The following is a 22,707-nucleotide window of genomic DNA, read 5'->3' as shown; positions in this document are numbered from 1 at the left end:
AATTTCTCATCATAACCTTCTGCTTTCGGATTCCCTCGTTAAAACCCTCAGTCTGGTAGAGTAACCTGGTTCACCGATTTTTTATTACCCACTGTATAGTGGGTTCACGAATGTAGTGCTTCCATCTCCAGCCATGTTGTTATTGTTATTGGTTGTTGCTATCAAGGATATTCACTTTGGGCCCCGGAAAACACTCGGAATATTCTTCTACGCTTTCGATGATATGAATTTCCGCCATTCGGGTGAGTTGTTTGATTATTGTGCGGTGTGTCTGTGCCAGCGCGCGGGAATGTTTGATGGAATTCACCCGAGGGGAACAGCATTGGCAAAGGTATGAATGAAGGGTCGATATAGCTGATTTTTGCAGACATGAGGTGCTGCCTATCATCGCGAGACTCGTGACTTTGAGTAAAAATTCAATACGCCAATCACTGTGGGTTCTAGTTTGAAATAATGGTCAATTTTATTTTTCTACTCACTATTTATTTTCGAATAATTTTCTTAAAATATAAAATTAGTTTTATTTAATGAGGAATTTGAATATTTTTTTTCCATCAAAGTTAGAAACAGGTGGCAGATGAAAAGTAATTACGAATTAAGTTCTCATTGCATTGTTTTAAAACGTTTTAAAACTATTTCTACATTATAATCTATAATTTTATTTCACCAACAAGCAAGAAATAACTATGATTTTATCAATTTATTTCACAAAGCAAAGAAACTCTTAATAAAAAGTTAATTTAATTGTAAACTTGAATCCCGGAAAATATTCAAAATATCGTTTTACAAAGATTGTATGTTCTAGATACTTAATTGTTAATTGTATTCTTTAGAACTTCATATCATATCATGATTCTGGCAGATTACTAGAAATTTGTATGAAGTAAATCACACAAGTCAACACGAATATCCAGTAGACTTATTTGTCTTCAATCTCAATTGATTTAAAACTTAGAAATTTGTTATCGAGTTTTGTCTTTTGCGTTGATTTTTTACGCAGGAGGCTTTCAAATTAAAAATATTATTCACATTTTTGTCATTTTAACTGTAAAATCATGAAAACATATTTCTACTTTAGTTACGATATGTGTCTGTGTTCTGAATAAGCTGTTAAGAATTTTCAACCTCCTTTTGTCACTCGGAAATAATACATCTCAATACTCCAGAGGAATCAGAAAATTAAAAAAAAAAATAAATCATTAAAAGTTGTTTGAAAGCTTTTTTTTAAGCTTTACAAAAGCTTGTATTCAACTTAATTACACAATGTCTAAGTTGCACGAAGTAAAAAATAAAAAAAAATGATTAAGAATTGGTCATCTTTATAATATGATTTTCAGCTATTGATAAAATTCTCAAACTTGAATAACTTACCTCTTCAAAAAATGGAGGGGTAGGGGTGGCAAAAGAAAAATTGGATATTTGTTCCAGCCTTACTGAGATGTACACAAGAGTGCCCCAAATGACTCGACATTTGAAAAAGTTATGCGCTGCAGGCATAAATTGATCCTAGGCCTAGTACAAGATCTCATGCCAAATTTAGGCCGGATCGAATTACGAGAAGTCATGAATAGCTCTGCCCCCCTTCGGTCGATTTGTTTTGAAAATGGTTTTTCTTAAAGCCTGAACTATGACAGATATTTCTTCCAAATGGGTTTTTTTTTGTGACAGCTCCGCAAAAATTACCTGTCCATTTATTTTAGTTGGGAAGTGAAATTTTTAAATAAAAAAAATCACTAAATCGAATCATGTGAACGTGGACAGAAAAATTCGAAAACGTGTTTTCAAGAAGATATCCGTTATAATTCACCATGGCGTTACTACATTTTATTTCCGGTAAACGAAGTGCCACCAAATCGGCCAACAAAAAAGCCTCAAGACGGGACAGAACTCGATGAATTTGAGCTTGAAATAAATTCGTTTTTCCTGCCTTGGTGAGCCTGTTCTAATCTATTCAATAGTTAGTTTATTAGATAATCTAAATCTTAAGTCAGCATATTTATTTTTTGTTCAACATTCTTCAATCGATTTTCTCCTTATAATATTGACTAAGTATCACGAACTCTACTGTTTGTGAATTTTGTTCATATAAACTTAATCATTTGTACGTTCTATCTAAATCTTTTGTAAATTCATACTGTAAAACGTTGTGAAAGTACCTATCATGAAATGCGGTTCGTACGGAAATTGGTTTAATTTTATACACCTATTAGCATACAGATTTCACGAGACCATAAAAACTGCGCTTGGACCGCTCAAAAGTGATTTTTATCCGTTTGCGTATTAAAAAATCTCAAACTTGTCTATTATTTTGATAATTCAAACCACACAACCTCGACGGAAAAAATTGAAAAAAAATTAAACGTATTTTATATGATTTGTAAAATCAATTTTTTTTGGTGGTGACAAATTTTCCAAAATAGTTTCATAAAATATATGGATTAATTTGTTCTGGAAAAAAATTTAATACGTTTTGAAGCCAAAAAACACTGCTTCATTTTGTCCAAAACGGAATTTTTTTACATCCAATGTTGTTGTTTTCAAAGCGAAGAAAAACTGTCGCAAATGAGTGAATTCTCGTCACAAAAAAGGGAACATTTTAATTTTTCTAGAAATCTTTGACATTTTCTGACATAAAAAAGTGAGAAGTAGTTTGAAAATGATTAGACAATTCTGAAACACTAAGTTTTAAAGAAATCGGTTGGTATTTAGCTGAGTTACGAAAGCGTGAATGAGTGAATTTACGTCACAAAATTTGATTTTTTGTAAAATTTTTTAGGGAAATATTTTCTGAAAGCTGTTTTTACCCATTAAAAAAATTAATCTTTTTTTGGTTAATCGTTAAATGATTATGAGAAACAGTAGTAATTTTAACGTATTTTTTTTTGTTTATATTATCGTCGTTTCACCATTTTATGACATTCGCGACTTTATATCAACTTTGCAGTTGGCGGACGGTTATTGAAAAACTTATCCGGTACAACTGTGTTCGATGTTTATTCTCAGGCTTGAACTCACGGACATCGGCTAAGGAAGCAACTCACTTGCCAACTGTTCTATATCACAAGCCCAATTTCAACGTATGATCCCTCAATATGCTGCTTGTCAAGAAGTGCCAATCAAAATAAGGAAACACGTCACAACTTCAAATAAGCATAACTTCGTTCGTTGTTGTTCAATCTTAAAGTTACACTCATCAAATTGTGGGTAATTGTTTTCTATAAAATTCATTCGAAGACACCGATATTCTTTTTCCACAGAGAGAACAGGAAATCAAAGTTGTATGTAATGAAGGCAAAAATAATCAATTTTAGCGTGAATTCACGTCACAAAAGTAATCTATCACAGCAAAAACAACTTAAATTTTGTAATGACCAAATTATATTCATTTTGAAGGATATTGCGACCGTTTGCTGCATTTTTTCATTTTCTAGAAAATTGGTTGACTTCTAGAGTGATAACTCTTCAGAAAAGTCCGGAAAAGCGATTTCACGTCACAGTGGAAGGTGTCTGAAGCTTCCTTTCTGGTCAAAATAAACGTGTGAATTTTTGTACATATTGGAATAAGTGAGTTTGAAAAATAAAACACATTATTTGGAACATTCTGGAATATATGCTGGATGTAATTTACCGAGGACCGCAAAACGGTAAGAGTAATTTTTTTCGTTTTTTTTTTCATGAAAAGAATCTAGATACACTGCTACCTGTCCGATTACCAGAAGCAAATCAATCTATGTTCAAAAATATTGTTTCAGCTGAAAAGATATTGATTTAAGAGTCTTAAGGTGTTCGGATGAATTTATCTACGTGATATCTGTAACCTGCAAACACATTTTTAAGCCTACCAAAAGTTTAGAGTCGCCAGGCGGAATGGTTTTGCAAGCAATCAACTTTTCTCAAATAGGTTCAGTTGTCTCTCTTGTCGTATTTTTCCAATTTAAAAGAATAAAAACACACACAAAATTGTATAATAATGTTAAAAATTTGATAAAAAACACACTACTTTCGATTTTCGACAAAGGACTTTGAAATTTTTATAATATAAAATTTTGACATTTTTAGATGAAATATGCTTGAAATGATTATAAGATAAGATTTCGATTAAATCAGCTATTTAAATTGAAACAATTATTTATTTATAAATCCTTTGGCAGCGTAAAATGCCAATTAATGCATTAAAAATAGGATTGGTATGGAATTTAGAAAATAAGTTATGAATATTTTCGTGCAGCGTCAAACTTAAAAATTTTTACCCATATTTCAGGAGATCTTTACTTCTGTTAAATATCAGGGTAAATCAGTCGTTAAAGTGCCGATTGGAAAAATTTTGACAAATTTATCGACTTGCAAAAAAAGTGATTTATAAGCTTTCATGTTAAAACATGTTCTCAGCATTTTCAAAGTAAAAACTTCTCGTGATTTTCGAGAGATTCGATTCTATGATTCTAAATCTTCAATATCAAGAGCTATAATGCTGCAAAAAGTATGTAAGATACACCGAGGCAAGTGCAAAAATTCAACTTTTCTCTGTTACAGAAAAATTGAAAAATATTTTTGTGGTTTTTGTTGTTGTTTAGGCCCAAACAAACAATCTGGCATAGATAAACTAAACTTTTTTTTTAACTTTAGCATTCTGTAGCAGCTTTCAGTTACGAAATAGGTATTACTTTTGAATCAAATGATCCCAATCAAGAAGTACACTGCCGGCCAAAAGTTTGGGATCACCCACTAAAAAACATGCAAATTTTGATCGTTCATATCTCAGCCGTGTTAGGACATATTGCAAATCTTCTGATCTCATTTGAAAGATAATGAGCAATAGCTATTTTGGAGGTATTTTACCCAGAAATAATGTTTTAGTTTTGCACCTTAAACTTAACCTGAAGTTAGAACATTTTCAAAAAATCGCACTCAATATTCAAAGCCGATCATCTCGCGATAGGGTGAACCAAATTTCAAAATTTGAGTTGAATTAGAATCCGTATTCTATACTTTTCAAAGCACAATCAAAAAATTTTGTGCAAAAATTTAAAAATGTACTTTTAATTAATAAAATAGGCACTTAAGTTATCGTCCAAAAGTTTGAGATCTTCCCTAGTATGGTGTAGTTTGGGATCATTCTTTTAAAAACATGCAAATTTATCTCATTCATATCTTTCTCATCTAACATCGTATTGCAGATCTGAAGGGTGCATTTGAAAGCTTAGGAATTGTGTTGTTTTTTCATAAATTCATTCAAAAATTGTATTTTAAAGTGATAACCATAATAAATTTACCTGGAATTAATTGTTTTTTAGAAAATTAACATTTATGTTTCTGGATTTTTTATGGTAATGGATTTAAAATACAATTTTTGAATGAATTTATGAAAAAAAACAAACATTCCTAAGCTTTCAAATGCCTTCAGATATGCAATACGATGTTAGATGAGAAAGATATGAATGAGATAAATTTGCATGTTTTTAAAAGAATGATCCCAAACTACACCATACTAGGGAAGATCTCAAACTTTTGGACGATAACTTAAGTGCCTATTTTATTTATTAAAAGTACATTCTTAAATTTTTGCACAAAATTTTTTGACTGTGTTTTGAGAAGTATAGAATACTGATTCTAATCCAACTCAAATTTTGAAATTAGGTTCACCCTTTCGCGAGATGATCGGCTTTGAATATTGAGTACGATTTTTTGAAAATGTTCTAACTTTAGGTTAAGTTTAAGGTGCAAAACTAAAACATTATTTCTGGGTAAAAAACTTCCAAAATAGCTATTGCTCATTATCTTTCAAATGAGATAAGAAGATTTGCAATATGTCTTAAGACGGCTGAGATATGAACGATCAAAATTTGCATGTTTTTTAGCGGGTGATCCCAAACTTTTGGCCGGCAGTGTATATCCTTATAATCCTTAATTTGTTCATTTTAATTAGCGCTCATGAGAAACAATTTATCTTTGGCATTCGTATGGATTTTGTGATTAACGGATCTGTTAACTTAAAACTTCAAAAATGTTCGAAAATTATCATGACTTAATATTCGAAGAATATGATGGAAATGTGAAATTTATTTCATTTTGTTTCCATCACTGGGTCTTTAAAAAATTCCCACAATCTTAATTTGTTTTCAATTATATCGTTTTAATCCACGCTCCTTGGTGGCATTTTTCTTTAAAAAAACGAAGTATTTCAACAATAATGAAACACATTACAAGACAGCATATTATTGCATTGCTATTGTTGTTGATGATATCAGTTTAATTTTCTGAAAAAAATGGTGCTCAAAACATCAATCAAAAGTTTCATCACATCTTAATATGGCATGAGCTAAATTTTGTCGGAAAACAACATTCTCGGGCTCACCAAACTTTTCCTGATTGATGAAGAACAAATGTACAAATTCTCTCTATTTTTAAAGAGATTTTGACGATTTTAAGTAAATTCCATACAACACTTAAACCTTTAGACTATTTAAGATTATTGAAGTTCTAAAAGAATCATTTTTCAACACATATTGCTTCATAACTTCAAAACAAAAACAAATATTGGAAATCCGTTTTAATAAAAAATGTACCTTTTAAGTATGGGAGAGTGGGGCAACATGGCTCACTTATTTTCGTTATTTCATATATTCTTTATTATAAAAGACTAGCTGATCCCGTTCGAACTTCGTTTCGCCAAAAATGTTGAAATTTGATCAGATCAGCTGTTATTGTTTTCATCCAATCTAGATATTCCTTATACTGACGAAAAATACCTTCGCATTGAGATTATCCTCATTGATAAGGTAAGAACCAAACTTCATAAACGACATAACAGTTTCATTTAGCATCCTGGTCTTCAATAAGCACGATAACCTAATTTTCACGACAATTTAAAAAAATGGCAGATGGTTCAAAAGAATTTTACCTTTTCGTTGTACAATAATCCAAAATTCAACACTCAAAATCATATTTATTTAATTACTACATGCCTGTGCATAAGTTTTCAAACCGATTCTTTGTCGACTCTTTACACAAAATTTAATAACTAAAAACGATTGCTCGCCTATTTAAATCCCTGTGGGTGAATTTTAAAAAACAAACAGAGAAAAGTAAATATGGACGACCCCTTTCGCGGACCTGTGACACTAAATTTCATACCCGAAATAAATTGCTTGTCTCTCATAAACCCTATGTGCAAAGTTTCATTTCAACCTGATGCATAATAACGACAATATCGCAAAAACAATGAACAATCGATATGGACGACCCTTTTCCAACCTTAATCTCAAATTTAATGTATGAAACCAATTTCTCGCCCCTTGAAACTCGCACGCACCAAATTTTATTTCTATCTGATACATAATAACGACAATATCGCCAAAACAGATAAAAGTTAATATGGGCGACCACTTTGGCCGACCCCTGATCTAAAATTTGAAATCTGACTTCAATTTCCCATCCCCTAAAACCTCAATGTACAAATTTTTATCTCAATCCCTTGTTCAATAAGGCCAATATCGCAAAAACACTGAACTGTTAATATGGACGCCCCCTTTTGCTGAGCCTTATAAAAACTTTGACACCTGAAATCGATTGTTCATTCCTGAAAACTTTTATGTGCCAATTTCCATCTCATTATGATGTATAATAACGCCAAAATAACTAAAACAGTGTTTATATAGTATGCACGACCCCTTAAGCCGGCACATTACACAAAATTTGATACCAGAAATCGGTAGCCCGTCTTTCAAAACGCCCGTGTACCAATTTTCAACTCAATCCTCTGCATAATTCCGTTAATAAGGCATAAACAGTATGTGTGTTGTATGAACGACCCCTTTGGACGACGCCTGATCCTGAATTTGATGCCTGGAATCGATTGCTCGTCTCTCCAAACACTCATGCGCTAATTTTCATCAAAATCCGACGAAAATTAACGACAATATCGCGAAAACAATATTTGTCTTGTATGGACGACCCCCTTCAGAAGGGGTTATCCGAAAATCTGAAAACATTTTTCATCATTCCTGGTCATAATGAGCATTCACGCCAAATTTCAGCTCTCTAGCTCTTAAGACTGCTGAGCCTATAGAGGACAAACAAACAAACAAACAAACCCACAGAAATTGCTTTTGATATATATAGATAAAATGAAAATAAAAAATGGCATGGTTATCTACATTTCCAAGCTATCATAAGGATTTTTTTTAAATTTGATTAAGTTATTTTCCCAAAATTCTGACTGTTTTGAAAAAAGCAATTTTTTTGGATTTTGAAAAATCGTGAGGAATCGTGGGGTACTAAATCCAAATTGACCAAATAACATGCCAAGTTTATAATTTGACCCAAAAATCGTGATTTCATGATTCATTTCATTATTTTAAAGCAATTTCAGATGACGAAATAAAAAATAGAGCTATGTATGATCGAATAGATTCCAAAACCTGGCTCGCGAACGTTTTGGCAAAGTTTCTTATACAGGATGGACAAAATATTTTTCATGATTCTTCATTTGGCATAAGAAAATTTTACAGATAGGAAAAACGAATTTTAAGTTCTGAATGTGTATAAAAACATAAAAATATAGGTGATTCAAGATGTGTGGCCCACGATTCCCCACAAGCTATGATTTGCAAATTGGTTGCGTTTGTGTGACTTATTGATGTTTCATCAAAAATTCCTTTTCCACGTGAAAGATCATGACAAAACTAAGATCATAAGCGTATGAGCATATTTTTGTTATGTACTTGAGGTTCTCCATCGATGCAATTAGCGAGTGTTTTTTAATTATGAAAGTAAATTTTTCTAACTTATTTTAGCTTAATAAATAAAAGAAGCTTATGATGCGTATTTAAGTCAACAACATATAGAAATATGTATATGCTCACGCAAAGCAACGACTATGCCAGTTGGTTTGAGATTTTTATCTCAACACACATCTGAGATATTAAAAGAAGCCACGTTTCCCCATGGCCCCGGATACCCCAATCTCTCCTATCTAAAATGTTGCTCAATAAATGATTTTGATAGGATATTACCATGAAAGGATATCAAGAAAAATACTGATTTTAATAGGACTAGCCTAACCTCATAAAAACATGTTGTCATTAAACTTTCAGTTCAAGAGATAGATGTTTGGAGTCTTCGACAAAGTTTCATGAATTGTTATTTTCTACAAATCTGCAATATTATAGAATAATGTAGACCTCTATCTCATCACAGTTAGAAAAAAAACTTCGGATCTCAGAAATATTATTACCGCCTTTAGTTGTTGAAAAAGTTTGTCCAAGTCATCAAATGCTTAAAACTTAAGGGGAAGACGCTAATAATTATTTCCCACTATATTTTCTGGATCACGGATTCAGATTTTTTTGTTTTAAAATTGTTATAATATTTTTTCATGAAAAACTTAGCTTTTTCTCTAATGAGAAATAATTGAAGCTTAAGAATAAACAAATCCAATAATTAAAGACAAACTTAATTTTCGGCTTATTTGAATTTTCTGGACGATTTAAAATAAAAAAAAATCATCTTTCATAAAAACTTACATACAAAATTGAAACGCATCGCGCTTATTCAGGAATCAACCAAATCATCTCAAATTTTACACTTATGTTTGGTGACCCAGAAGGCGTCTACTGTACTTCTAACCGATATAGCGCATGTTGTACTAAGTAATTCATTGGATGCGTCAATTGACAGATGAAGCGATGAAGGTTAGAGCTTATACGCACACAGAAAGCCTCAAGATTTGACAAAAACAACTAAGAACAGGCTGCTGAACATTTTCGCATTATTTTATTGGTTAAACTGTAGCTTGTAAAGCATCGTTTTTAAATCTAACTTTAAATTTGTTTTCCGCTCTCCAATCATAATTTTAGGGGAAATCTAAGGAGGGTGGTCGACAATTTATTTTATTTTCATAATATTCCGTCAATAATTTTCTAAAATTCACTCAGTCCATGGCAACCGTTCTCCAATTTGTCAAACATCCCACACTCGCCAGATCACGCTCCACTTGGTCTAACCACCTCGCTCGTTGCACCACTGCCCAAGCAACCAAAAGTCACATAATTACTTGAATGAAGGCATTGAAAGTTACATATTGGCTGACAAAGAGAATCAACTGCCCAATTCCTTTTAGTGAACTTTATGTACTCATTAATGAACTTGAAAGTTGCAAAAGTTATTAATATGTACGTTGTATGTGACTTGTTTTGCCGAATTCCCATAAGTGAACTATATGTACTCATTAACGAACTTGAAAGCTGCAAAAGTGATCTATACGTACGTTATACGGGACTTAAGTCACATAAAGGGCACAAAAGTGCTCAAACGGGATTTGATAAGTTACAAAAAGTGCATTGATGTGCTTTCAAAATCAAATCACCTCTTCGAGTTTTAGTTTCAGTTAGAACATCATCTAGGCGTAGTCTCGTGGTAGCGTGTTCGATTCTCACCACGAAGGTCGGGGTTCGATCCCCAAGCCGGGCAAGTTTTTTTTAATAAGTAATTTTGTACTTGAGTGACCATTCCGATGCGATATATGTAGGAAATGTAGGAAATAAGCAATTGAGCAATTTGTCGAGTTTGAAATCCGGCGCGTGGCATCATAGCGGCACCGGTACAGAACACTGTAAATAATCAAGAGAAAGTGATATGAACCGAAGCCAACGGTTCAGTTGAGATAGAGAGAGATTTTTTTGCTCATTTTGTGAATTTTCGGAAGCTGAATTAAGAGGCCGCTGGAAGCTGAATAGATGATCATTAAGATTTGTTTTGGAACTTGAAAGTATCAATAAGAACTTAAATTTTGAGCTGCATAGAACGTACTTCATATCAATGATGGGGCTGAGTAAGCGTGTTTGTACCTGTTTTATGGGACTTTTGGTTGCTTGGGTGCTCTTTTAGTTCCTTCCGAATTCGTAGCGAACACCTGTTTTGCAGGACAGTCGTCCAGCATTCTCGCAACATGTCCTGCTTAGCGTATCCGGCTAGCCTTCACCACCTTCTGCATACTGGGTTAGCCGTAGAGTCGCACGAGCTCGTGGTTCATCTTTTGCCTCCACACTCCGTTCTCCTGCACGCCGCCAAAGATACTTCTTAACACTCGTCGCTCGAATAATCCGAGTGTGGGCAGGTCCAATATCCACGTCTCGTGTCTGTAGAGGACAATCGATCTAATTAGCGTTGTGTACAGGTTTCACTTTGTGCAGGGATAAGTCTACTCGACCGCAGTAGCTTGTGTAGTCCATAGTATGCAGGACTTCCAATGATAATTCGCCACCGGATCTCATGGCTGCGGTCACCAATGAGCCAAGATATACAAAATCTTTGACTATCTCCAGCTCGTCACCCTCGATCTTGACATGGTTTTTACTGGACAAGCGGGTTCGGTCGGTCTCGAATCTGCAGGCCAGCGTGTACTTCGTCTTTGGTCGTATTATTTAATCATCAACCCAATCCTTCCTGCTTCGCGTTTCAGTTTGCGATAGAGCTCCTCCACCGCCGCAGATGATCTGCCGACTATATCACTGTCATCGGCAAAAGAGATGAGTTAATTGGATCTGTTGAAAATCGTGTCCCGCATTTCACCCACCACTCGTCGAATAACACCTTCTAGCGCCTTGTTGAACATCATGCAGGATAGACCAACGCCTTGTCGAAGTCCCCTGCGCAATTTGAATGAACTCGACAATTCACCCGAGATCCGCACTGCGTTTCAGCCTTCTTATGCTCCCAATGCAAATCGAGAGCAGTTTCAAACAATCATAAAACCTTTTCCCATATCCAAATATCCTCCCATGCCAATTTGTTTTCATTTGCTTAAAATGTTATCAAATTTTGCAATAAAAATTTTATTGAAGCCCCCTGCCAGCTTTCAATCATCCCACTTAAAGAAGGGAGGGGTCTCAAATAATCATTTAAACATTGCTCGCATCCAAATACCCTCAAATGCCTAATCTGGTTCCATTTGTTTGACTAATTTTCGAGTGATGTGAAAAATTGTAAGAAAATGCCCTCCCCCCTTCCTATTATCCCTCTGGAAAAAAGGTGGGGTACCAAACATTCATAGAACTATTTCTCGTTGCCAAATGTTGTACCATTTGCTTGAACCATTCAAGACCAACCATTCAACCATTCACATAGTTTTTTTTTGCTTTTGAGACCCCCTCTCCCGTTACAAGATTCAAGAAAAGATTTGCCCAAGTATTGCTGGAAAAGTAAAACCAAATTTATTTTACAAATTTTGGAGTTTGTTTTTTTTAGACAAACCAGGCAACGAAATATTTCCACACGTGCTACAATGATGGAATTCCTGGAAATGATACGCAAAGGACGCTTTACCGTTGCATGTTGGAATATGGCTTCACCGAGTATACACAAGTAATGAGCAATTTACCTCTAGCAATTGCATCCCATCGCCTACACTGGGCAAATTGTTTCCATAATTCTGCCCAGATTTGATAGCAAAACTACACTTTGTTGTGTTTTGATGTTAGAGCCAACCAGAATGGACACGAAGAAAGAAGGGCGGTTGAGGTTCAAGGCGAGGAAACACGCTTCAACCTCCGCTACGAAGACCTGTTTGTTTGGTTGGTTGGGGAGAGCTCAATATGATACGGATTCGGTTATTCATGTTTTTTCCTCCCTGGGCGAGTTCCAATATCGTTTTGGCTTTTCTCGTCTGTTGTTTGTTGTTATAGTTTACCCTGGCGCCTGTCCCTGTCCTCGGTTCGCACCCGATAAGGTTTTTTTCGGGGATTCTATGGATGGATGGATTTTCGGGAGCCTCAAGTTTTGCACTATTGGGTATCGTTACGGTGTGTATAGGTATGGAATGGAATCGGAGAGGAATGGAATATCATTCGGAATAGCTATTTTTCGCTGAATTGGAACGGAGCGGAATTGCGCTCATCGGTAGTTTCAATATGACATTTGGTACGTTCAGACCATGTCTAATCCAGTCAAACGGTTTCAAAATGTAGAATCGAAATATGCGAAATTTAACCCAGCAAAGGCGGCAGTTTTCGCGAAAGCCGCGGCGGCTGCTGCTGCAAGTTCCGCGGCCGGATCCCGGGAGGGTTCGATATCGGATGGATCGACGATGGATATGTACGGTGTGGCCACCGGGGCACAGGCGGCAGAGGTAAAATCTGGGGCGAAATCGAAATCTCCCAAATCCCAAAAGTCGTCCCCGAGTGCGTTCGTTAAACGAAGGGACAGTGCTAAAGTTGGCGGTAAAAGTCCTGTTCCGTCGAAGCGGCAGCAGCGGGGTGGTATCGTGGCCATCCCTAGCAACCGGATCGAGGTTCACAGTCTCACCACCAATTTTGTCGCCTTGAATAGAAGAAAAACCCTGAAAAGGCAGATTGCTACCTGGTCATTTATAGTAAGGAATAATTTTTTACAGAAAGGGAAAATACCGCTACTGCTTGCTGTCGAGGCTGGAAACCAGTCTATGTGCAGGGAGCTTTTGTCATCACAAACGGCAGATCAACTTAAGGTAAGTCCTAGTGTCTCGGGGATCCCTAAATTATAAACTTTCTCATTAGTTAACTAAATTCCTTCAAACTTCATGGCAAAGCAAAGGTGTTACATAATCATGTGCAAGTACAATCGCACAATCAGTGTTACCATGTGCAAAAAATCATAAAGCTACTTCCCAAAATTTATTAACATCGTCGAGCTCCCCCGGAAACCGTTCATACATTCAACTACTACACATATGGGTCGTCTAACTGTCTTTACACCACCCCCTGCCTCATATCGGTGGTGAAAAAAATAATAACAATAAAGAAGCAAAAAACACAACGGAATCAATCGACCTCCACCTCTAAACATCAGACAAAGTGCCATAGTGTTCGTAACGACAGGAAATCGAAGAAAACGTGCATCTGCACTGGTGTGCGTGACAAACTAATCGTCATTCAGTGTGCAATTCGCGTAACTGTGCTCCCGAAACTATGCAAAACAGAAACCCCACCCTCTCGGTGCCATCCTCAAACCACCCAGTGAGTGATACCCAACGCTAAATCATCCAACCGGGGTAGAAATACTTCCGGAATAGTCATCTTAGCTATAAGTGTTTTCCCCCCGCCCCAATTGTAAGTATAAAATCGTCTGAAACTAAGAAGAAAAAAGAATGCACAAAAGTGTTGACAAGAGACGGGAAGAGTTTCGCGACACTCGTTTCCGCCTACCTCGAACACCTCTTCAGCCATAAGCCCTAAAATTACTTTCCATGGTGTTGTTACTGATGGTTATTTCGTATTCCTACTTCTTCCGGTCTTGACAACAATATCAACAATACAAAAAAAAAAAATGCAAACATTTTAATGGTGTCAGCCAGCAGAATTGGTAGTGTGCATTTTTCTTAGGTGCATTGTGAAGTAATGGAATTCCGAACCAAAAGTGGGGTGTTTGGGTTGACTCGGATGGTGTGTTTGGTTATTTTTGACAAATTAGAACACAACTTATCCAACAGGGTGGATACAGGTACAGTGTCAGGAATATTTGAATATAATTTAGCATCGCAGAAGCTATTAGAAACCATTCCCATATCTGTGCTTGGGCTATTTATGCCGTTGATTGAATATTTCCAATGCTGGAAATTTCATGTTTCAATTAAAAAAAAATAAAGTAAGGAGATATGTAAAATCCTCAGTGACAGTGCTGTCAAACCTTGAAGTGTTCTTGTGCTCTCACTAGGTATTATTTTTTTTCCGGTTAAAATGCACTGTTATAATTCACGATCCAATTGAAGTTTTAACTTCGTTTGAAAAACAAATGTTCAAATGCACCACGAAAAATGAAAACCATATTAAAGTTCTTGGAAAACAGGGCAAATAACGACAGAACGGTTTAAGGCCTGTACTCGAAAAAATACTTAGTGACAATCTGTTAAGTGGTTTTTGAGGAGGATGGGTCGATCGGTAAAAAGTTTTTTTTAGCAGAACCACAGATGAACAGATATACATAGACTAGTTAACTTTTCGACTTTATTCGAAGATCAAAGCCGGACTTTTATAGGTTGTTCTTCATGCATTTTCAAGTATTTTTACCAAATTTGAAATCTTTTGAACTTATCTCTGTTCTGCGCAATGAGTTTTTGTGAAAAAAAATTTTTCATGAAAATCTTCTTATGAAAGTGCTAGCAAGCCCCTGTGAATGAAAAACGATGATTCAATGATGCATGGTTGAGGTTGCCAAAATTCGGGCATTCGATTTCAAAGTGACGACCATAAATCCAGGAAAATTTTGCAACTTAGAAATCCGTCAACAGAAATCATGAAGAAAAATGGAAAAACAATATTTTGTTCATCAAGATTTATTGATAGATTTTGAACCGTATTTTAGGCTTCCAAAAAACCTTTCATGATTGAAAAAATTCGTTTTTAAGGTGTTTATTGTTTTTTTTTTGTTTTTTTGTCAAATAAAAAGAATAAATTCGGGCAAAATCCGAGCATTTTTCAATGAAATCCGGCAACCGGGCCGGGCCGGACTGTTCTTAAATTAAGTATTAAATATTTTTATGGATCTGCTTTAGATAATCGTTCAAAACAAACCTAACCAAATTGAATTTTTTTTTGGATTTACTGCGGATTTTAAACTTTCAGCTTGTAAGTAAAATTGCTTTTATGATTTATGATTATGACTTTTTTAATTTTTTTTTTCAGTTTTTTGAACGATTATCTTAAACAGATCCATAAAAACGTTAATTATATCAACCACCATGCGTCATAAAATTTTCGTTTTATACAGTGGCTTGCTAGAACTCTCATCATAAAATTTTCATAAAAATGAACTTTTTTTTCATAAAAACTCATTGCGCAGAACAGAGATTAGTTCAATCGATCCCAAATATGGCATAAGTTCTTGAAAATGCATGAAAAACAGTCCATCGGAGTCCAGCTTTGATCTGCGAAAATAGCCGAGAAGTGAACTAGTCAAATGTACAAGCTAAACCTTGAAAGGTGTGTAAAATCGCAACGACCATTTCTAATCAATTTCACGCTTTCTGGTTGAGACACTACTTTATTGTTATAATTTTTTTCATTGTACTGAGATACTTGAAGAGTTTCGAAACATGTTCATGATTAAGAAAGTGATACCTTAACTTATTTGAAGTACTAAATGCTGTACAGCAGGCCCGTGCGAAAGACCCGTCCATGGGGGGAGGGGGGGGGGGGGGGTGTTTGAAATTCAAATTTAGCTAAAAATAATAACAAAACCAAATTACACAAATAAGTAGAAAATTGATTTCTAACATCATTTTCTTACTGATTATTTTCATACGAACTAAAAAAATAATAAATTTTAGTGATAAAATGAATCAATCTTTTGGAAACAAATCAGAATGAAAGTTTTAAATAATTGATGTTTTTGGTCAATCATCGAAAAAAATTTCAAAGTGATGTCCCTTACTCTGAACTAGAAATTTTCAACTCAAGCGTTGATGTATTTTGAATATGAAAAAAAAAATGATCGCGATTTGAAATGTGAATTTTTGGCTAGGAAAAAAATTAAAGGTTTATGTTTTGAAAATTCACAAAAATTCATAATTGGAAAACATAGACAAAATAGCTTGACTTTAAAATTCGGTAAATTAATTTTATAATTGGAAAAAACTGTACTATGAAATTCGATCAACTCATTTGAAAATTGAAACAAAATATTAAGATGATACAGATAAGTTTATAAAGGATTTTTTTTTTTTCAAATAATTACGTTTTACCATTTTTAAACTTATTCAATAAATTTTATTGATAACTCAAGGAAGAAGCATTTTGCTGCTTATATTTTAATGATTAATTTGGTAGATTTTAGCGCCATGAACTCGAATCTTTTGTTAAATTTGAACTATCAAATCATGTTTAAAAATGTGTCAGTTTTTAGTGAAATCAATCATTGATAACTGATTAACTATTAAACCTACATTCGAGGAAAAACTGGTATTGATTTCTTTTATAATACTTCATTTAATTAGGGATTAAATTTTGACGATGATGATGATGATTCATGATTTAAAAAAGTAAAATTCGACAGTTTTTGAAAATTTGGAAAGATATCATTACAATTTTTTTGACATTGCTACATAAAGGTTGAAAAAAATTGGCTCAAACTTCTTTAAAACTTCGTTCAATGAGAAAAGTAAACAAAAAAAAAACTACTTTAACTTTTTTCGCAGAACTCTAAATTACTTAAAGTCTTGAAGAAAATTGTTTAATCATTTAAAACTTTTATTTCGAAATGTTTTTTTGTTGTTTTCATGTTTTGTTAAAAAAAAAGTCCAGAACTTCCTTTAAAGATTTTAACCAATTTTGAAAAGTTATGTCAATAACAGCTGATCACTGATAGAAAGATTGCATATTTAGATTCAGGGCACTCAAGTTAGACAATATTACTTTTTTTTAAATTCATTTACCTTGAAAAAATGTAGATTTTGTGGCCTTGTGTTATTAATCAAAACCTTTTCAAATCTGATGTTGAGCAAGAACAAGAAATACAAAACGTTATTAAGCCTGAAATTGGTATAAAATTAGTATTCGATAAATAATTTTAAAATTAAAATGGTTCGTTTCAAACTTCGTTCTTGTTAAGTTACAATTCTTAATGAAAACCCATTCTAAAGACGAAGTTTAGGGTTTTTGTATGTCAAGTTAAGAGTTTCAATACAAAATGTTAATTGAATTGCAAATCAAAATTTACAATGAAAAATTAGTTTCGAATCGTGAACGTCATGAAGTGTCGTAGAAAGAAATGTCCCAAGCCAAGGGTGTTTTAAGACTGAATTCCGCCGGAGGCCAGCAAAATTTTTGACTTGTTTGTTAACACTTATTTAAGATCAAGTTATTTTCCCATACTACGATGAAAATTTTACTTGGAAAAAATCTTTATGGGAAGGGGGGGGGGGGGGTTAAACCCCTAAAACCCCTCCGTTCGCACGGCCTTGCTGTACAGTAACAAAACAAATATCACACATGAATGGTGCATATAAAAAGTGTAAAAAGTGTAAAAACTGATTCAAGGCAGTTTGAAATTAAAACAATAAATTATTTGTTCGTTTATGGATGCTTACGCCCTGTGCAAAAATTGTTATTTTTTGAAGAGCTATCAAAAATCGGTAACATCTATTGCACCGTTGAAAAATTACAATTCAAGCAATAGATGGCGCCGTTTTTCGTCAGTTTTGAACGGCTTCTTTAAGAGAGAGCAATGTCAAATTTTACACAAGTTTCTGCAGATTTTTGTTCCTGCTTGTTTATCTGTTCATTTGTGGCAAATGACTGTTAGAAAGGGTTATCACTTCGAAAAGGTCACTAGAATGTTATCCAGCAGCAAATTGTTTGACCTGGGTTCGCTAGGCCGAATGGACAGAGGTCTGGAAAGATAATAGGCCGTATGAATTTAAGATAAAAAACGCAATGGTGCAATAAAATATCTGGCCAAAAGCTGTAAGGTCGATTGGGTGCTAGTTCTAATGACCATTTAGACAAAGACAAGACTTGTGGTATTTTGATATTAATCGTCTTTGCGCTCCCAACATACATACAATGTATGAGATCCAAACGCAACCAAAGATGTTGAAACATCGCTAGCAAAACTGACCCTCCAGAGTCTAGGCAGCTATCAGGTGAACTGTGCGGGGGCCTGGAATATAACCCCTAAAAGGTTAAATACCGGGACTCCATATTGGCGATCCATGCCAGTGTGTTTTTTGCATTTCCCCTCAGTGAGGAGGGAGGAATGGGGCCAGTGCTTCAGGGAAACCCAGCACTGGTCATACAAAGCCGTATGGGCAAGAGGGATTCGACCGCCCGTTAGGGCATTAGCGGTGTACGACTGCTCATTAGGGCAAAGAGGGATCCGACCGCCGAAATGGGCAATTGTGTTTTGTATTTGAGAGTAATATAGATTTAAAACAAACCGCCAGCCCATTAGGGCATCATAGGGATTTCGATCGCCTAATAAGGCGAATATGTTATAAATTTGAGATTATAATATGCTTGGTAGAATGTGGTATCTTGATATTAATCGTCTTTGCGCTCCCAACATACAGACAATGTATGAGAGCCAAACTCAACCAAAGATGTTGAAACATCGCTAGCAAAGCTGACCCTCCCAGAGTCTAGACAGCTATCAGGTGCACTGTGCGGGGGCCTTTTGGGATGAATAAACCCTAGAGGCTTAAAATCCCAAATAAAACAACAAAACAAACTGTTCGGGGGCCTGGAATATAACCCATAAAAGGTACCGGGACTCCACAATACTGACGTGTGCAAAATTGTGTGGCGATCTGTCAATAAGTTTTAGAGATATCATCTAATGAATGAATTTATTGACCAAAATTTTTGTGCAGGACCGTGAAAAATCTAGTAGGGGAGATGAGGGCATAACGAGCACCCGAGGCATAATGAGAAGTCCATTTTTCTACATAAGTACGTATTTTCTTAAACAAATTTTCATGAGGACTTGTTTCGTACTACCTTTAGTATTAATTTTTCACCAAAAAGAAATATCTTTTTCATATTTACAGAAATATTAAATAATAACCAGCTAGGTTCTCAAGTGACGAAAATATTATAATTTTTGAGCACCACCAAATAAGCTTTTATGACCTTTAAATCATCTTGATCTGAAATGTACGCACTGCAACATGATTTACACATTGTTTCTAAATATTCAGCATCATAAAATTTTTGATTTTTCACTTTAATCAATTGTAAAACGCGTTTTTACTTTAATTTGTTCACTAGAGGCGAACAGAGCACTTTCAATGAAGGCATATTGAGCATTTTCTGCCGGAGAATCTAGCAGCGAATTCAACTCGATTAAGTCAACTGAATAATAGAGCTACAGCTTAACTTGTATCGTCTGACGATTTGGCCTATTGGTTAGATGTCGGAGAGGTAATCAGTAGACTCGAGTTCGATTCTTGTTCGAGGGGATTTTTTTTTTGCACATACCATTCATGATTGATTTTTTTTATTGTTACATTATACGGCTAATAGCATCAAAACATCATCCGTCAAACAAAACACCAGAAACATAATGTATGAACATGTGTTAATTCTTTGAATTCTACAAACAGACCTAGATTATTTTGTTTTTGCTTTGTTTGATGAATCTACGCCTCACCGTTTAGTGCAATCATGATCATAAATGATAAATGAAGAAAAAAAAAATCACCTCCACCAGGAATCGAACTCGTGCCTACTGATTTTCTCTCCGACATCTAACCAATAGGCCAAATCGTCAGACGATACAAGTTGAGCTGTAGCTCTATTACTCAATTGACTTCATCGAGTCGAATTCGCTGCTAGATTCCCCGGCAGAAAATGCTCATTATGCCTTCATTAATGGTGCTCATACTGCCTCGGGGGGTTTCTCATTATGCCTCTACAGTGACTGGTTTTCAGCTTTCGGCAAAATTTTTTAAAATGCATCTTTAAACGTTTTTATCTACTTTTTCAAGTTTCATCCAATTAGACAATAGACTATTTGAATGTTGCCTCCAGCCAGCGCTTTCTGGCAAGTATGATACCACTAAGAGTTTTTCCTCGCGTGATGGAATTTACCTTTCCAGTGATCATCGATCCCGCGCTACGTTCGAATCGTCCGAACCCTTCAACATTTTCTATCAGAACGTCGGTGGTGTTAATAGTTGTTTGATTGACTACTTGTTGGCGACTTCATGTTCTTGCTACGACGTCATTGCCTTCACCGAAACCTGGCTCAACGACCGGACCCTCTCTAGTCAGATTATCGGCCCAGATTACGCAGTGTTCCGTTGCGACCGTAGTCCTCGTAACAGCAAAAAGTCTACTGGTGGTGGAGTGTTACTCGCCGTGAAATCTACGTTTCCAACTAAGCCAATTGAAGACGATTCCTGGGCCAACTTAGAACTTGTTTGGATTCGCATTGATTTCGGAGATCGGAAACTTTATTTGTGCGTAGTGTACGTGCCCCCTGACCGTTCTGGAGACTTGGCTTTAGCTGAATCTTTTTCGCTCTGCCTCTCTAAAATAAGTTCGATTTGCTCTCCGGCAGACGACATACTCATCATCGGCGACTTCAATCTACCCGGTTTGAAATGGTGCTCCTCCCCAAGCGGCTTTTTATTTCCGGATCCTGCTCGTTCTTCATTCTCAGCATCCTCTAATATCTTCCTTGACTCCTTGAGCACCGCGACTCTACGACAGATCAACAAAATTGAAAATGAAAACGGCCGTATGCTTGATCTCTGCTTCGTGAACGAAGGGATCAAGAATCCGACGATCGAATCTGCTCCTGCTCCTCTGGTTAAAACTGTCCCGCATCATCCGGCCTTAGTGATTTCACTGGATATCACTAAAATACTTGGCTCAGAAGAGAAAACTGCGTCTTTCTATCACGATTTTAAGAACGTTGACTTCGAAGCCATATCCCTCGTCCTGCAATCCATTGATTGGGAGGCTGAGCTCGATTTTTCTAATCCCAATGCAGCTGCCGAGACGTTTGCGAACATCCTGAACTATATCATCGATCGCCATGTGCCGAAACGTAGCACGGCTACCATTCTACGGACCCCCTGGGTTACTGGAAGTCTTCGTAGACTTAAGACGGCTAAGCAGCGCGCACTACGCAACTACAACAAACACAAGTCCCTCTACACTAAGGACAAATATCGCAAATTGAATTCTGCCTATAAGAAAGCCATTAAGCGTAGCTACCAGAATTATATTAATCGGTTACAACAGAATTTCAAGAGCAGTCCGAAATCTTTTTGGCAGCACGTGAAAAATCAGCGGAGAGAATCAGGGCTTCCGTCTCAAATGTTCCTGAACAGCGACACAGGGAACTCTGATCCCGAAATTTGTGATCTATTTGCCGAGAAGTTCTCCAGCATTTTTACAACTGGATCCATTTCTCGTGAGCAACTGGCAAGAGCTGTGAGAAATATATTGCCTACACCTTCTTCGTTTAACGGTATCACAATCGACGATGCATCCATATCGAAAGCGACAGTTAAGCTGAAAAACTCTACATCTTTGGGCCCGGATGGTATACCTGCTACTTTTTTGAAGCGTTTTATGCCACTTTTGCTGTTTCCTATTCGGCATATTTTCCAATCATCGCTGGATGTTGGAATCTTTCCCTCACTATGGAAGGAAGCCTACATGTTTCCTGTTCACAAGAAGGGTGACAAGAGAGACGTTAACAACTACCGCGGAATTTCAGCTCTATGCGCGATGGCCAAATTGTTTGAATTGGTTATCCTGGATCCTATTAATTCGTTCTTCAAGCACCAACTTTCCAATGATCAACACGGGTTCATGCCTAAACGATCCACGACTACCAACTTACTCACCTTCACATCTTTTGTGCAAGACAGCTTTGCTATGAAAACCCAAACTGATGCCATATATACTGACCTTTCTGCTGCATTCGACAAGGTGAATCACGATATCGCTATCGCAAAGCTGGAACGTCTGGGTTTCTGTGGATCCCTTTTGCACTGGTTCCATAGTTACTTAACAGGTCGAAAGTTATCCGTTCGTATTGGTGACTCCTTTTCAAATCATTTTCTTGCCTGCTCCGGCGTGCCTCAAGGAAGTCATTTAGGACCACTAATTTTCGTGATATATTTTAATGACGTACTCTCGCTCCTTGACTGCAAAAAACTTGCATATGCCGACGACCTGAAACTCTTTCACACCATAAACGGCCAAGAGGACATCAATTTCC

General features: G+C 35.8%; 1 protein-coding gene across 6 annotated transcripts in view; it reads left to right on the top strand.

Moving 5' to 3' along the window:
• LOC129748982 (serine/threonine-protein phosphatase 6 regulatory ankyrin repeat subunit B) overlaps positions 1 to 22,707 on the top strand; it is a 205,757-nt gene that overhangs the window by 108,710 nt on the left and 74,340 nt on the right. For 5 of the 6 annotated variants that reach the window (XM_055743795.1, XM_055743794.1, XM_055743796.1 and 2 more), the window contains one exon: positions 13,391 to 13,483. In XM_055743795.1, the coding sequence (XP_055599770.1) occupies positions 13,391 to 13,483 (93 nt within the window). Of the gene's footprint in view, positions 1 to 12,918; positions 13,127 to 13,390; positions 13,484 to 22,707 lie in introns of those variants that run through there. The other variant, XM_055743798.1, reaches the window with a different exon arrangement.

Source organism: Uranotaenia lowii, chromosome 2, assembly GCF_029784155.1.
Source record: "Uranotaenia lowii strain MFRU-FL chromosome 2, ASM2978415v1, whole genome shotgun sequence".
NCBI classification, from domain to species: domain Eukaryota; kingdom Metazoa; phylum Arthropoda; class Insecta; order Diptera; family Culicidae; genus Uranotaenia; species Uranotaenia lowii.
The sequence above is the reverse complement of the archived record's forward strand: the minus strand, read 5'-3'. Positions and strand labels throughout refer to the sequence as shown.